We start from the raw sequence: 17,802 nt of genomic DNA on the forward strand, positions 1-17,802 counted from the left end.
AGACCAGTATGGACAGGTGTAGTGGACACACCTGTAACTCAGCTACTTGGAAGGCTGAAACAGAAGGATCACTGAAGCTCAAAGGCTCTGGACCAGGCCAGGCATCTGGCCCCTTTAAAACTATAATTAGGTGGAAGAGGAAGTGGAGACTGGGAAAGGTGGAAAATGAGAGGGGAAATGAGAGGGGAGAGCTAGGTTGGATATGATCAAAATACACTGTATATGTGAAACAAACTGCCAAAAGACATATTTTAAAATCTATACTAAATAGGGGCTAGAGAGCTTTCACTGCTCTTCCAATAAATAAAAATTAGTTATAAAAAGAAAAATCAATCTAAGCTAAATGGAGAAAAGTAAAAATCATACTAAGTTCTTCCTTTTCATTTGAGCTTTTGGTTACAGAATGATGTTCAATTCATAGTAACATAAAGTTGTCAAATACAAAGAGACACTTGTGATTAATAACACAGCAACCCTTCGATCAACATCTCAATCCACTAAGGGACTTGCAGGCCTCACTAGGCTTTTCTTCTGAACACTAAATTAACTGAACAATCGCTGCATATTTTTAACTGAGTAGTTTAGAATCCTCGTATTTAATTAGTTACCAAAATCAATAAGTAATGTGCAAATTATCTCCATATTTTTAAATGCTAGGTTACAAAATGGTCTGAGCAATGTTTACATTTTTCTAAGACTTCCCAAATCTTGAAATCACTAACTAGAGGAAAAGCTATTAATGGCCTAAAAACTTCAAAACCTTCACTGATACCAGAATACAGGAACTACAGATCAAGTCAAGTAATAGTGCAGTAAGCCACCCAACAAATCAGTGATACAATCCACAGGACAAGTAATTCCATTTGTCTAGTAAACCAACACCATGAAAAGGAAAATGAAGAAAAAGAGTTTTTAAGAGAATAAAAGAGACAACTGCCAAGAGCCAAGTTATTTTGGGTTATGAGTCTAATAAACCTATGGTTGAAAGTAGGGTTTGAGACCACATATGGGAAAGTTAACACCAGCCAGGCACATAGCAAACTACAGTTCACTGCTCTTAGGTGTGGACACGGCCTGGTACCTATTTCTAGGAGTGAAGCTGAAATATTTTGGGTGAAATGACATACATGGGATTTTCTGTAAATAGCTCTTTTAAAAAAGGCTAGTGTAGGATGTAAATAAAGCTTTTATAAAATATGACTGGAAAAATCTTAATTTTTCTTTTTTGCAGTGCTGAGGCTTGAACCTGGGGCCCAATATATGCCAGGGTAGCCCTGTACCACAAAGGCTCACAGTGATGCCTTCTGAAAGTTGTAATAGCACTTGTTTGAGACACACTTTTACTCTGTAGCTGAGGCTATAGAACCCAGACTCCCCCTGCCTCACCCTCCCAAGAGCTGGGATTACAAGAGGGCACCACTATACTCAACAGCCTGAGTTTTACTAAAATGTTTTACTTACACCTCCTAAAAATCTGATATCCCACTGTAAAAACTGTGTGACACTGTGGGCCAAAGACCTGAAACAAAATTAATTTTTTTTTAAAAATCCAGAAGAAGATAACATCTTTCTAGTACATCAGAAAATGCAATCTACCTGTATTCATCCATTTAGAGGATACAAGATAAAATCTTTTATAATTCCTAATTATAAGTACTATCAAATATACATGAAGTGAATACTTTTCCTGTTTATATTCCTACAACACCTTTTGTTTTGTTTATATTTCTACCAATACCTTTTCCTCCTTCCCTCTCCATCTGATAAGAGTACCTTCTTCTGAAGCAGTTATAACTCAAATACATCAGGCCCACCTTGCTTTCTCACTTCTACATGACTACCTGTGCACAAGCCAAGGATTCCAGCCTGTTGGCACTGCAGGTACAAAACAGTGAGCCTGAGCTAAATGGAGTGAAGTAGGAACATCTCTAAAATTTGACCTATGGGATCTAGGAAAGGAACTTTGCAGAGAGCAAAGACAGGGAGGAAGGGAGGACCTGAGAGCACAGCTGACATGGCTGGAGTACCAACAGCAGGGTCCAGGCTCACTGTAAACTCTGAAGTTACATAAGCTGGTAATAACCTTTCTTTTTTCCTTTTCTGCTTATGGATGTGGAATCTGGCATGTGAGCATTTCTGTCACTGCAACAATAAACCTGAAAGGAGCTGGAGAGGCAGCCCAGTGACCGCGCTCTAGCTTAGCACATGTGAGGCCCTGGGTTAATCCCGAGCAGTATGGTTAAAATAAAATAGACAGCCGGGTGCGGTGGCACATGGCTTTAATCGCAGCACTTGGGAAGCAGAGGCAGGTGCATCTCTGTGTTTGAGGTCAGCCTGGCCTACATAGTGAGTTCCAGGTCAGCCAGACCTACACAGTAAGACCCTGGCTCCAAAAACAAACAAACAAACAAAAAAAAAAAAAACCAGAACAACAGCAAATGACAATACAACACACATGAAAAAAATCAAGAGATATTCTGGTGTATCACAAATTTATCTGTGTAATTTTCAATATACACCCTTACTTTGAGGAAGAAGTCACTTGACCCAGTAGCCAAGAGGTGATTACTCTTGTTGGTGAAATGGCAGCAATTGACTTGTTCTGAGTGCTCGTCATAAATGTGTACTAGCTTCCCGGTCACAGAATCCCAAATCTGAAGAAAACAAAGAAAATGAAGCACATGAACATTCATTATTTCCAAAGGGAAAACAGGAAAGCAAATGTGAATCCATTCCCTGTTCTCTAAATACAGCCAAATTCTGCCTCACTTCAGAAAGTAATACGCAAAGAGTAAGGCATAGTGGCATACACCTGTAATCCCGGAACTCAGGAGGCAGAGGAAGGTGGATTTCTTTGAGTTCAAGGCCAGCCTGGTCTATACAGTGAGCTCCAGGACAGTCAGAACTACATAGTGGGATACTGTATTAAAAAAAAAAAAAAAAGTTAAACGCAAGATTTCCCATGTTTATATATAAATGACAGCAGCAAAGAGTAGTGCCCAGAAGCTAGGTCAGATTTCTGCATGCTGCTGGGAACACTTGGAACTTCTAAGGTCTAGTTCCCTGTTTTTCTTTTATGTCACTTCTTCCTTTGTCAGATAACTTATGAGAATTACGAGAATTCCCCAAGAAATTCAAAGACTTTGTCTTTTTAAAGCTCTTTGGTGAGTATTCCTGCTTCCTGCTTTGTTTTCAGTCCTGAGAAACAGGAACTTGGTGCCACTCTCTTTCACTCTGCATCACTCTGACTTTAGAAGTCTGAACTGCCCAGCAAGGCCAGTCTCAAATCTGACTCAAGTCGAGGTTACAGAGTAAATAACTGCTGACTGGAACACCACTGAGCCCACCAAAGGCGGGGGAGGGGGATCAGGAGGACTAGAAAGTGGAGATAGGAAGGCAATGAGGATTACAGTAAAAATATAATATGGACAGTAGGAGGCAGGAGTAAAAATAAATTATGGACATGTATGAAAATTGAATTATGGATATGTATGATGGAAACAAGTATTATATAGTTAATATACTCTAATAAAAATTTTTTTAAACAAGGTGTTATCAACACCTCAATTTTAGGCTAGACAAAGTCCACTTCAGGGGCTAAAACTCCTGAAAACAACCCAATCCAGCCTTTTTTCCCCACTCCATTTACCCAGACTCTCTCCTCTACAACTGTTGAAAAGCCTACAGGGAAGTAGGGCATGGTAGCAATGACTACTCCCAGCACTCAGGATGCTAAAGCAACAAGATTTACATGAGTTCATCACCAGCACTGGTTACGTCAGACCCTGTTTCAGCACTTGAAGTGAACCCACAGAGACACACCTGAAGGGAGGCCTCCCTCTCTCTATATTAGTGACAAAACATTTCTTTGGTTTTCAGTTTCTCTTAAATGCCTTATTAGTATAAATATTTCAAATGAAAACCAGTTTAGAGGCTAGACCCAAGAAATAATAACTAACAATGTAAAATTACCCTCTTCTTTTTCTTTGCTTATTTTTATAAGCAATGTGTGTTCAATGTCTATTTTGCACTGATTATATAAATCAGCCTATAAAGTTAAAAGTAGAATCAAGCTATTTTTGATAAATTATATATTTTGCAATATGAATTAGATTTTAATCGTTTTTAAAATAATGCTTCTAGGATGTGAAGTAATATTTAACCCATGCATCTACCTATTGATGGCAGGCCCATTCACTAACTTATCTAATTCTCCCTCACTGTTGGGAATACTAACTAAACACAAGCTAAATACTTCAAGCTGATCAACCTAAACAATGTTTAGAAATAAGGATTTGGGACTCATGCCAGGAAAACAGGTAGGCTGACTGCAGATCTTTACCTCCCTGTTCCCCCAAATCCAATCCCCCAGTCTCTGTAGCAGAATGCCTGCTGTGGTCTCCCTTTCATTTCTGACACCACACACAACTTAAAACAAAGATCTCCAACCTTCTTTCACTGATTTCAGTGGTCTCAGTTCCCCAGTAAAAAGACACAGACTAAACGAATGGATGTGAAAACAGGATTCATCCTTCTGCTGCATTCAAGAAACACAACTCAAAATCAAAGATAGGCATTACCTAAGGATAAAGGATTGAAAAAAGATATTCCAAGCAAATGGACCTATGAAGCAAGCTGGTGTAGCCATTTTAATATCTAACAAAATAGACTTCAAGCCAAAACTAATAAGAGAGATAAGGAAGGGCACTATATACTCATCAAAGGAAAAATGCACAATTTTTAACTTCTCACCCCAAACACAAGGGCACCCAAGTTTGTGAAAGAAACACCGCTACATCTTAAGTCACATATAGACCCTTATACACTAAGAATGGGAGACTTCAATACCCCGCTTTCACCAATGTTCAGGTCATCCAGACAAAAACTAAACAGAGAAATGCTAGAGTTAACTGACATCGTAAACCAAATGGACCTAACAGGAAATTCACAGAACATTTCACCCAAACACAAAAGAATATACCCCTTCTTTTCTGCACCTCACAGAACATTCTCCAAAACTGACCACAAGAACAGTTAACATCAATGCTCCTCAAACTGCTCCACAAAACAGAAACAGAAAGAACATTGCCCAATTCATTTCATGAATCCCTAGTTACCGTGATACCCAAACCACATAAAGACACAACAAAGGAGAATTATAGACCAATTTCCCTTTTGAATATAGATGCAAGAATACTCAATAAAATAATAAAATAATTACAAACTGAATCTAAGAATAAATCAAAAATATCATCTACCATGATCAAATAGCCACTATCCATCCCAGAGATGCAGGGATAGTTCAATATACAAAAATCAATAAACGTAATCCACCATATAAACAAACTGGAAAAAAATATGATTATCTCATTAGACCCAGAAAAGACTCTAATGAAATCCAACACCCCTTCATGATAAAAGTTCTGGTGAGATTAGGAATACAAGGGACATTCCTCAACATAATAAAGGCAGTTTACAGCAAGCCCATAGCCAACATCAACTTAAATGGAGACTAGAGGAAAACTCAAAGCAATCCCACTAAAATCAGGAACAAAACTCTCCATATCTATTCAAAATTGTACTTGAAGTCTTAGCAGAGCAATAAGACAAGGGGATACAAATTGGAAAAGAAAAAGTCAAAGCATTGCTTTTTACAGATGATATGACAGTATACATAAGTGACCTAAAAATTCTATCAGTGAACTCCTACAGCTGATAAATATTTTCAGCAAAGTAGCTGGATACAAAATTACTTCAAAAAAATTGGTAGTCTTCCTAGATACAAATGACAAATGGACTAAGAAAGAAATCAGGAAAACAATACCTTTCACTATAGCCTCAAATAATATAACTCAGGGTAACTCAAGCAAGTGAAAAACATGTATGATAAAAACTTCAAGTCTTTGAAGAACAAAATTGAAGATAAGAGAAAATGGAAAGTTCTCCTATGTTGACTGATTGGTAAGATTAACATAATAAAATTGGCCATTTTACCAAAACTAATCTACAGATTCAATGCAATTTCTATCAAAATTCCAGCACAATTCTTTACAGACCTTGAAAGGAAAATTCTCAACTTCATATGGAAAAACAAAAAACCCAGAAGAGCTAAAACATCCTGAATGATAAAAGAAATGATGGCCATACCACAATCCCCAATTTCAAGTTGTACTACAAATCTATAGTAATAAAAGCAGTATGGTATTGGCATTAAAAACACACAGGTTGATCAATGGAATCAAACTGAAGGCCCGGACATAAATCCACACATATATGGACACCTGACTTGATAAAGAAGCCAAAAAGACACACTAGGGAAGGGAAAAAAAATCTTCAACAAACTGTGCTGGTTAAACTAGATGTCAGCATATTTTAAAAAATGCAAAAATTCATACTTATCAACCTGCAAAACTCCAAATGGATCAAAGACCTTAACATAAAGCCAGATACACTGAACCTGGTAAAAGAGAAAGTGGGGAATAGCCTTGAACACATTGGCACAGGAGAAGATTAACACAACACCAACAGCACAGGCACTAAGACTAACAATTAATAAATGGGACCTCATGAAACTGAAAAGCTTCTGTAAGGGAATGGGCACTGTCAATCAGACAAAACAGCAACTTACAGACTGGGAAAAGATTTTTACCAACTCTATAGCCAATATCTAATATCTAAATACATAATATCTAAATCTGAAATAAAGAACTCAAGAAAGTAGTTATAAAAAAAAAACAACCAAATAATCCAATTTTTAACATGGGGTACAGTTCTAAACAGAAGATTCCCAAAAGAGAAAACTCAAATGGCTAAGAAACAAAGAAATATTTGGTATCCTTATCCATCAGGAAAATGCAAATCAAAACTACTTTTAGATTACATTTTATACCTGTCAGAATGACTAAGATCAATAACACAAGTGATGGCTCACCCTGATGAGGATGTGGAGCAAGGGGAAGGAACACTCCTCCATTGCTGGTGGGTAGAGATCAGTGTGGCAGTTCCTCAGAAGTTGGGGAATGGATCTACCTCAAGATCCAGCTATACCACTCTTGGTCATATACCCAAAAATGTTCCATCCTACCAAAAGGACACTTGTACAACCATATTCAATGCTGTTTTATTCATAATAGCCAAAAACTGAAAACAACCTAGACGTCCCTCAACAGAATAATGGAATTCTTTAAAAAGTGGTACATTTACACAAAAGAGTATTATTCAGCTCTTTGAAAAAAAAAAAATGACATCATGAAATTTTCAAGAAAATGAATGGAACTAGAAAAATATCATTCTGATATAACCCAGATCTAGCAAGATAAATATGATATGTATTTGCTTATATGTGGATATAAGCCATTAAGTAAATTATAGCCAAGGTACAATACATAGGCCTAGAGAGGTTAGGTATAGAAGAAGAGACTAGGGGAGACACATGGATCTCCATGGGAAGGAAGAAATAGAATAGATTTTATGGGTAGCCCAGGGGAGCTAGGAATAGAAAGATGTGGTAAGGGAGGTAGGGTTGAGGGATGGAATTCAGGGAGAGACACCCAGAAGGGACACTTCAGGGGAGGTATGAAAACCTAGTGCAATGGAAACTTTCTAAAACATATAAAGGTGATCCTAATAAAGTCTCCAGTAATGAGAGAGATGGAGTCCCACATCGCCATCTCGTGACCAAACTTTCTTCCATGCTAGAACTTGGTTATATCTAATCAAGCTGTTGGCCAAAGAGATCCCATGGAAATCCCCAAATAAAGCAGTCTGTTGCAAAGACAACAGGTGGCTCTCCACAGTCTGACAGCAAGGCCCCACTGCTGAAGACAGCACCCACACAACTCATTGACCATGGAGAGGTCAAGCTGGTGCTACACAGAACCCATGTTCTAGTGTCTTTGGTACACGAAGGTAGTCTGCAGGCTACCAAAAGAGAAACATAAACACCAACCCAGCCACAAAACCTTTGATCTACAATCCCACCTGTAAAATACGCTAGGGCACAAAATATGATGGCACAAAGTTTGTCGGAGTAACCAACCAAAGTCTGATTTGCCTTAAGTCCCATTTCATGAGCTGGAACCCATACCTGACAATACTTGGCTGAGCAATAACCAGAGACTAGATATCCCAGAAATCTAGGTTAAAACCAAATATTACCAGTCTTAAAAAAAAAAAAAAAAAAAGAAACAATAAAATTACTCCAAATGATATTCTGCTATACTTCTAGAGGCTTCCTCCTGCAGCAGATAGGAACAAATATAAAGACCCACAAAGGGAAGCTCTAAATGAGATGTCGCCATCAAATCAACCCTCAGGAAAGCCGACAAAAGAAGAGGAGGAAAGAGCAGGGAACCAAAGAAGATGGAAGACACCAGAAAAAAAAGCCCTCCAAATCAACCGAGCAAAGCTTCTATGAACTCACAGAGACTGAAGCAGCAAGCACAGGGCCTACACAGGTCTGTACCAGGGCCTCTGCATATATATATTATAGCTTTCAGTTTAGTGTTTTTATGGGACTCCTGAGTGTGTGAAAGAGTGGGTCTCTGAAGCCAGGTGGTGGTAACACATGCCTTTACTCCCAGCACTCAGGAGGCAGAGGCAGTCGGATCTTTGTGAGTTCAAGGCCAGCCTGGTCTACAGAGCAAGTTCTAGAACAGCCAGAGCTGTTACACAGAAAAACCAAACCTTGTCTCAAACAACAACAAAGAGTGGGTATCTGATTTTATGCCTGCTCTTGGGGCTCTTTTCCTTCTGCTGGTTTGCCTTGTCTAACTTTGAAGTGATGGTTTTTCTTTTATCTTATATTTTATTTTGTTATGTTTTGTTATCTCTTAGAAGCCTGGTCTTATCTAATAAGAAACAGTAAAGGAGTGGATCCTGATGGAAGAAAAGGTGGGAAAAAAGTGAGTGGAGTAGAGGGAGAGGAAATTTTGATCAGGATATACTGTATCAAAAATAAAGCTTTTTTATAAAACGGAATATATTCTTTAAATAATATTTAAGGAGAGAAAAAAAGAAAGAAGGAAGAAAGGAAGGAAGGAAAGAAAGAATGAAAGAAAGATAGATGATTAGATTGACTGACTTAGGCTTAATGGTTAAGAGTACATAATACTCCCCTAGAAGACACAAGTTCTGTTCCCAGCACCCACTTTAGGAGGCTGATAAACATTTATTAAGGCTAGCTCCACAGGACTCAATACCCTGTTCTAGATTCTGCATGCAATCCATTTATACTTGCACAGACACACACGTACATATGACTACACAATCTTTTATAAAATAATAATGCAAAGAAATAAGAATTTCCAGATAGTGCTAATTTATAATTCATTGAGTCAGTAGATCACCAGGCAGGAGTCCTTTGACTCCACTCATTCTTGCCTCTGTTACAGAAAAGAAAATGAACTGCTGCCACTTCAACTCAAGAGGAAAATGTTTCCCCCTTAATTTTTCCTTAATGTATATGAGTATTTTACCTGACTGTATGTGCACCAGGTACACACTGTCAACAGAGGCCAGAGGTGTGTGTCAGATCCCCGGAATTGGAGTTACAGGGGTTCTGAGCTGCCGTGTGGCTGCTCTTAACCACTGAGCCAATGCTCCAGCACCATACCTTAACTTTCTTATCCACTGAGCAGGTTGCTATGTGACTGTCATCTGAAGAGAATGCGCAGCAAAGCACTTCATCGTCGTGAGCTTTGATGTCAAGAAGTTTCTCTCCTGTCTCAGCTTTGAACACCTGCATAACAACAATAAGGTTTATTTTAATTTTTACTGCAAACTATTTATCTATAGGGCATCATAAGGTTTCTCTGTTTAACAGCCCTGGCTATCCTGGAACTCAATTTATTGACCAGGCTGGCCTCAAACTCGCAGAGATCCACCTGCCCCTGCTTCCCTGAGTGCTAGAATTAAAGCCACCACACCTGGCTTCTGAAAATTTCTGATCACCATTATTTTCAAAACAAAAATGAAACTTAACAAAAAAACTAAAAAACCTGAATTTGTCAGAATTCCTAAGTGTAAGCATAAACAGAGAAGTATCCATTGTTAACTGTTACTAAGTATCATTAAAAGGAAGTAGTGAAATAAAGCTTCATTTCTTGGGATTATATTGACAAATTCTAACCAATCAAATATGCTTTCTTTTGGGGGTCAAAAACCCAAATTAAGGCTGCAGACATAGTTTAGTAGCTGAGTGCTTGCCGACATACACAAGAGACTGCACTCAATCCCTAGCATTACTGGGGGATTTTTTTTTTTTAAGCCAACATTAACACAATTAGCAATCAAGTACTACAGAAATGAGTATACAGTTATGATCTTGGAAAGATGCAGTTTATTCTAAATATAAAAGTTGCATTAATTAGATTCTATTTTCTTCAATATGCAGGTAGAGAACAAATGTGGGAAATAAGCACTCATTCATACTTTCCAAAAACAAAGTCTTTGAAAACAATCTAGTCTAATTCCCATTTTCAGTCAGAAATCTGTTTTAGCCTTTGACAATTTGTTTAACCAATGTTAAACAAAGTAACATCTTTTCTATTTGCTGACAAAGCCTGCAAGCCTGTTAAGAACTGTCGTTTTCTCATTGCTCACTGGCAAATGGATGGACAATAACTGCCAAGGTAAAGAGCCCCTCGACAACCAGGGCAAGTCTGGAAGTACTAAAAACAGCTCCATCGTTAAGATCCTAAAGAAGCTTCTACAAGTGTTCAAGAGATTTACATTTCTTATCTTCTAAGGTGCCATTTTTCTAAATTTTAGTATTTTAAAATACTCTAATCTGCACAAGTAGGCCACAGGCTTCTTCCAGTTTTTTCCAAGAGATACGCCTTACCTGTAAGGTTTTATCAGCTCCACAAGAGGCTATTCTCTGACCGTCCTGAGAAAAACATGCGTGGTAAACAGCATCTGTATGGGGGCGGACAACTAGGCGGGAGAGATTCTTGATAGTTTTTTTGTTTCTAAATACAAGTGAAAGATGGAGAGAAATTCAATGAATGAGAATAAAAAGTAACATTTTCTTTCAATAAGTGTCCTTTAACATTGTTTTAGTTCTCCCAAATAGAAAACTTCTTGAATTACTAACATGCAAATAACAATATATAACACCTAAAGAAAAAGAGTAACCCAACAAAAATTACATTTTTAAGAGAAATGTTATCTTACAGCAAACCACCTGGCATATGTTACAACTGTCACTGAGTTAAGAGAAATCAACTTAATCAGACCCATACCACCTTCTATTTTACCTGTTTAAAAAAATATATATTTTCTTTTTATGCATTTTGCCTGCATGTATATAAGAGCACCATGTATATGCAGTGACCACAAAGGTCAGAAAATGGCATCATGTCCCCTGGAACTGGAGTTACAGATGGTTGTGAACCACCATGTCAGTGCTAGGAACTAAACCAAGTCCTTAGCAGCAAGAGCTCTTAGCCACTGAGCCATCCCTCAAACCCCTTTATTTTCTTTTGATATATTAATATAATATATGTAAGCATATCTTTTTAAAAACACTACTTTAAAACTAAAGAAACTACTGCAAAATGAAGCTCACACTACATATGATACTGCACCCACCATTATGATATACTTTAAAAATATTTCCTCTAGGGCTAGAGAGATGGCTCAGAGGTTAAGAGCACTGGCTGCCCTTCCAAAGGTCCTGAGTTCAATTCCCAGCAACCACAGGGTGACTGAAACCATCTATAATGAGATCTGGTGCCCTCTTCTGGTGTCCAGGTGTACATGCAGACTGAATACTGTATACATAATAAATTTTTTAAAAAATGTTTCCTCTAACTCTACTCAGAATGGGGGTGAGGGATACGTGGGGACAGAAATAGCAATGTCATTTTCTTTCTGTCTTAACTCTACAGAATGCCAACTATGCTACTAGTAAGAACATTATATTACTGCCCTCAGGCTCAAGAGAGATGCGCGCATGTTCACTTAAAACAGGACCTAGTATCAGAGAAAAGCCAGATTACGAGCCTGTGTGGAAACAACTATACTTCAGCAGAAATGATAAGTAAGTAAAATACAGGAATTAAATTATGACAACCCATAAGGACATATCAGTTACTTACAAAGTTAAGAATGTAATCTTTCCAACTGAATGCAGTCAGAAGCTCAGATATCTTGGGGCCTACACTAGAAGGACCCAGTGTTCAAGCCCAGCCTGGACATCTAGAGAGTCTCTAAATATGTCTTTCCTTTGACCATCTACTCAAATTCCTCAAAGCAAAGACAGTGATCTTCTCAGTGACAGACACAGAGTAAAAAGATAACAAATGGATGAGTGAACAAATTACTTCTTTGAAAATTTAAACTCAAATTTAAGCTTATATCAATGTAAACCTTTGTACTTCTAAAAGGGAAGGTTTCTAGCACTGAAATAAAGCGTTCTTTGAGTATGGTCTGGTCCAAGCTGGGTAAGGAAAAACACAGCTATGGCTGACTGCTGAAATGTAGCTGTTGGAACGGGGAAAGGCAGCAAAACAGTAAATGTCTCAATAATTCTACAGAAGAAAGAACTGAATCTCTGACCATTTATTTCATCAGATCATGTGTTAAAAATCCATTTAAGAGCTGGAAACATGGCTCTGCTGTTAAAGTGCTTAACACACGAGCACAAAGTTCAGGTCCTGCATTCAGAGGAGGCAAGTTGAAGGCAAGGGTTTCCTTAGAGCTAGCCCTACTGACCAGCTCTGAGATCGACTCAGAGACCCATCTCAAAAGGTAAGGTGGAGACACCTCAGGCCTCCTACACATACACACATATAGACACACAAACTGACACACACACCCAACACAGGTGCAAACAGCATACACACATCTGAACATGCATCCATAAACACCACAAACACATTTTTAAAAGGATTTCATCGCTAATTAGACAGCAGTTTATTCAAACTTCCAAAAATTGCTATTGAATACCAATGATAAGAAGCAGGCAAAGGTTAAATATTCTCTCTAGTAACAACAGCTAACATTTACCAAGCACTTTCTGTGAATTGGATATGCAGGTAGGTATATACACACATAGCCCTCTAATCCTCAGTATGCTATGCTATGACCATGCTATGAATTAGTATGATTAGACAAGATAAGTTGATTAATTTTTCCAAATAATATACAACTCTAACTGAGATCAGGAATTCAAGCCCAGGCAATAGTCTAATCTCCAAACTATTCTGCAGAGCAGAATAGATGAACAAATACAGAAGAAAAGTAAGTAAAAAGAAAACATAATAAAGGCTGAGAAGCAGTAAGAGAAAAAACAGGGAGTATTGCAGAACATCAACAGATCTAATGGAGCTTCCACAGGTTAGAAAGGCTGCTACCCTGAATGGAAGCAAACTTTCACTTTGCCTTAGTGGAAGGAAAACTTCACTTCTGAAGAAAATGCTAAAAGATGGTTGAGTCTAGGAAAGGGATAATAGGAAGTATGAATTTTCATTTTACATCCCTCAGTTTTTTAAATAAAAAAAAACTTAAGCACATGTGAGTCATGGGTGGGTATGCACATGTGAGTGCTGTGCACATGAAGGCCAAAGACATCAAACCCCCGATGCTAGAAAGTCATGGGGAATTCTAAGCCACTCACTAAAAATTGAACTATGGTCCTCTACAAGAGCAGTAAGCACTCTTAGCCCTTGTTGTTTTAATCAAGAAACATGTTACAGGATGGCAAGATGGCTCAACAGGTAATGGTACTTACATCCAAGCCTGAGGACGACCTGACTTCAAACCCTAGCACCCACAGAGCAGAAGAGGAAACCGATTTCTACATGCTGTGCTCTGACCTCCACAGGTGCTCTGCTGCACATTCACCTACACTCAAAAACATACATACACAAACACACAGACACCAAGTAAGTAAGTAAACGTGATTTTAAAGACTGAGCCATCTCTCCTGCCCTGTGAACAGCTTTTTTTTAAGATCTAGAAGAACTGGAGCTGGAGAGATGAGTCAGCAATTAAGAGCACTCACTACTCTTGCAGAGGGCTCAGGTTTGACTGTGAGCACCCACATCAGATGGCTTACAACCACCTGTACGAGGATCTGATGCTCTCTGACCTCTCCGGGCACCTCCATGCATGTGGTGCACATAAACTTAATCAGACACACACTATATATAAACGGAAATAAATAACACGTCTTTTAAGAAAAATACAAAGAATCAGGCTGGGGGATATGTCTCAGCTGCAAGATGAGAGGACTTAAAGCAAAATCTAATGCTAGGCAGGCATGGCAGCTCACCTATAACTCATGCCTCAGAAGGCAGAGATATACAGGAGATTTTCCAGAGCAAGCTGGCCAACAAGATCAACCATATTAAGAAGCCTTGCTTTGACTGAGAGACCCTGCTTAAAGAATCAGAAGGAAGAACTATCACAGGTAATTTCTGATATTAGCCTAGGGCTTCCACATCCACATGCCCACACATGCATGCACCATGCACACATACTTACAAACATGCATACACACAGAGATGCACACCATACACATATAAATATGAAAAGACAAAAAAGACAGTAAAAATGCTTTTAAAAATTTCAGTAGCATTAAATAAAATCTCTATGGCAAGGCAAAGTAAAAATGACTTCATAGATATTATCTCATTTAAATTTACCTCAAAGGATTATTATCTCCATTTCACACATGAGAAAGTAGAGTATGTTCAACAATCATAAAACAATGAAGTTTTAGTGTGGAGACTCACACCCAGGTCTGTGGCCCCCAAGTCTACGATCATCACTGCCATACTAGAATATAGTAGCATTTGATATTAATATTTACGATGACCTGTTTCTATGGACTATGACAATACAATTATTTTCTCCTGTGCTTCCTTCTCTGGAACTCTGCACTGAATAGGAATACTTAAGTTTCTGTAGTTAAATCTCATGGAGTGAGTTTACTCATCACCTGGAAACAAACAGTTAATCATGGAGCCCCTCTGGTCTCTCCAGCAACTCACATCCATTCCAGGTAGAGCTGCCCAGTGTCCACCTCCTGCTTGGCCCGAAGCTTTGCTTGTTGATAAACTTCGGAAGTTTCTGGTTCACAGAGGCCCAACTGGACAATATTAGGAAATGGCTGTCGTCCAAGAAGGTGTCCATTTAAAGATAAAAACTCTTGAAAATTCTCACAGACTGCACAATCCTATGAATAAACTGAAATCTGTTAGACACATAGCCAGAGCAAAACCTGACATCTTTTAGTTTCTGTGATCTTGACACCTTTGGCTGTTGTCTCAACATGTAAGCCCATAGTTACCGCTTCAGTGCCTTGCCTGTCTGCATGCCATCCCGCTCCCTGCCATGACAGTATGGATTCATCCTCCGAAACTGTAACCAAGCCCCCAATTAAGTGCTTTATAAGTGGCCTTGGTGTCTCAACAACACCAAGTACCTAGGCAGAAGCTGGCACTAGGACTGAGGTAGTGCTGAATAGGCCTGTCATACTACTTTTGGAGAAATGTGGAAGACACTGGAACTTTGACCTAGAAAAGCAGCTGAATGCTGTAAATGGGACTCAACAGGTCATCCTAGTAGGAGCTTGGCAGACAAAGTGCTGAAAGCAATGTGGACTATGGAGGCCCAACTCAAGAGGTTTCAGATGTAACTGTAATAAGTGTTGTGTTGTGTTCTTTGTAAACTCCGTTATGTTATGTAAATATGTTTTTCTCTTAATCCCAAGTGTAGGATTTTAATTGTGCTTTAGTTTATTCACAGCTGATAATTGTCTCATGTGGGGTGTGGCCTTTGACAGCTGGTAACAGCCTGCCTCATGCAGCACAGAGAGGGGCGTGGTCTAGGGCTCTGAGGATATACCTGGAGAGCCCAGAGAAAGTGGCATACAGTGGTGTCATGTAGCAAGTGGCAGTTTGGAGAGACCAGAGACAGACTAACCTTCTCTCCCATACCTAGGGTTGGAGGGTTGGGAGATAAGGCTTTAAGGAACCCCAAATAAAATGCAGTTTAAAAACGAGCACTACATGGAACAATATTAGCAACTAGGTTAGAGACTATTTTTGTGATATTTTGGCAAAGAATGTAGCTGTTTCTTGGTCATGTCCTATGAATCTGCCTGAGGCTAAACTGAAAAGTTCTGGAATAATTTTAATAAAAGAGGAGATTGCAAGAGAAAGCAGGGCAAAAAGAAATACTGGATCCAAAAATAAATAAATAAATAAATATGCAATGATTCTCTATTGACTTTTAGACTCAGAACAAAAATCTCATTTTTGCTTTCTGAGCCATTATCTCTCTCGTGAACATAGTGAATATTCCTAAGACCCGACAGACATTCTATAAGAAATGTGGCAAGCACCAGCCCCACAAAGTGACACAGTACAAGAAGGGCAAGGCAGTCCTAATGAGATCTGATAGACTAGCGTCAGAGGGAAAGGGAGGAGGGCCTCCCCTATCAGTGGACTTGGAGAAGGACATGGGAGGAGATAAGGGAGAAAGGGTGGGGTAGGGAGAGGATGACGGGGGGCTACAGCTGGTATACAAACTGAATAAAGTATAATTAATATTTAAAAAAATTAAAAAGTAAGGAAAAAAAAAAAAAAAGAAGAAGGGCAAGGATTCTTTGTATGCCCAGGGGAGGTGGTGTTATGACAGGAAACAGAATGGCCCTGGTAAGCAGACTAAGTCTGTTTTCCAAAAAAGAGCTAAAACTACAAAAAAGATTGTGCTGAGACCTGAGTGTGCTGAGCCCAACTGCAGATCTAAGAGAATGCTGACTATTAAGAGATGGAAGCATTTTGAACTGGGAAGTGATAAGAAGAGAAAGGGCCAAGTGATCTAGTCCTAAGGCAATTTGGTTATGAAGACAATAAAATCATGAGCTTTTGTTCACCTCAAAAAAAAAAATCTCATTATCACTACATATGGTGGCTCACACCTTTAATCCCAGCATTTGGGAAGCAAAAGTGGGAAGATTCCTGTGAGTGTGAAGCCAGCCTGGTCTATACAGTTGAGTTCCAGGACAGCCAAAGCTACATAGTTAGACCCTGTCTCAAAAAACAAAAATCTAGTAAACAAAAATATATATCGAATTATCAACCACATTTCTCAAGAAAAAAAAAAAAAAAAAAAAAAAAAACACTGAAAACTATTCTTCCCAAATTTTCAAACGTCAGTCCTACCGGTATTCTTAGTGGGCAAAGAAGCAATTAACTAAAATCAAAGGTCATGGCAAGAAGATGATCTCTATTCTGCTCATTCCCACCAATAAACTCAGAACTAAATATCAAAACAAGGTATCCTTTAAATACTGTCTTCACACTAATAGATACCTTTTCATCCAAGATATGCCTATATTCCACAAACTCATGAATCAGATGGGCAGGGCCGACAAGTTCCGTCTTTGCTTTAATCCAATCCAGGGAAAACATTAAAGCACAAAGTTCCTCAAAAATAAAGAAAGACAGTAAGATGGGGATACTAAATTTTAAAAAAGAAAGAATTTCAACTAGAACATCATTATCCTAACACTACTGAAAAACACTTTATGGATATCTAAAATTTAACACCAGAAGAAAGGTAGTAAAATAAAGACATAATTCAATAGAAATTCAAAATAAAACTTAAGTGGTATAAAGAATTTAAATATAAAACGGAAAACTTTTTTAAAATGTAAGAAATTAGTTAAAGGAAATCTGTGTAATCATGACACAAACCCAAAACAAACACACATGCATATGCTCACATGTGTAAACATACACACACTTACAAACACATACACATTTAACTAAATAAAAGTCCAAATAT

The 17,802-nt window shown here is 38.4% G+C and overlaps 2 protein-coding genes across 3 annotated transcripts in view; one reads left to right on the forward strand and one right to left on the reverse strand.

Annotated features, from left to right (window-relative positions):
* The window catches only part of Apaf1 (apoptotic peptidase activating factor 1), an 81,769-nt gene that overhangs the window by 38,308 nt on the left and 25,659 nt on the right, over nucleotides 1-17,802 (reverse strand). For both annotated transcript variants that reach the window (XM_060377914.1, XM_060377915.1), the window contains exons 11-15: nucleotides 17,328-17,441; nucleotides 15,000-15,184; nucleotides 10,844-10,970; nucleotides 9,614-9,739; nucleotides 2,526-2,654 (exon numbers count right to left, since the gene is read on the reverse strand). In XM_060377914.1, the coding sequence (XP_060233897.1) occupies nucleotides 2,526-2,654; nucleotides 9,614-9,739; nucleotides 10,844-10,970; nucleotides 15,000-15,184; nucleotides 17,328-17,441 (681 nt within the window). The remainder of the gene's footprint in view (nucleotides 1-2,525; nucleotides 2,655-9,613; nucleotides 9,740-10,843; nucleotides 10,971-14,999; nucleotides 15,185-17,327; nucleotides 17,442-17,802) is intronic.
* On the forward strand, nucleotides 15,351-16,837 carry LOC110541244 (ribosomal protein eL42-like). Its single transcript, XM_021628030.1, has 3 exons — nucleotides 15,351-15,429; nucleotides 16,305-16,390; nucleotides 16,613-16,837. Exons 1-3 carry the CDS (start codon nucleotides 15,351-15,353, stop codon nucleotides 16,835-16,837), a joined length of 390 nt encoding a protein of 129 aa, XP_021483705.1.

This window comes from Meriones unguiculatus, chromosome 2, assembly GCF_030254825.1.
Source record: "Meriones unguiculatus strain TT.TT164.6M chromosome 2, Bangor_MerUng_6.1, whole genome shotgun sequence".
Classification (NCBI taxonomy): domain Eukaryota; kingdom Metazoa; phylum Chordata; class Mammalia; order Rodentia; family Muridae; genus Meriones; species Meriones unguiculatus.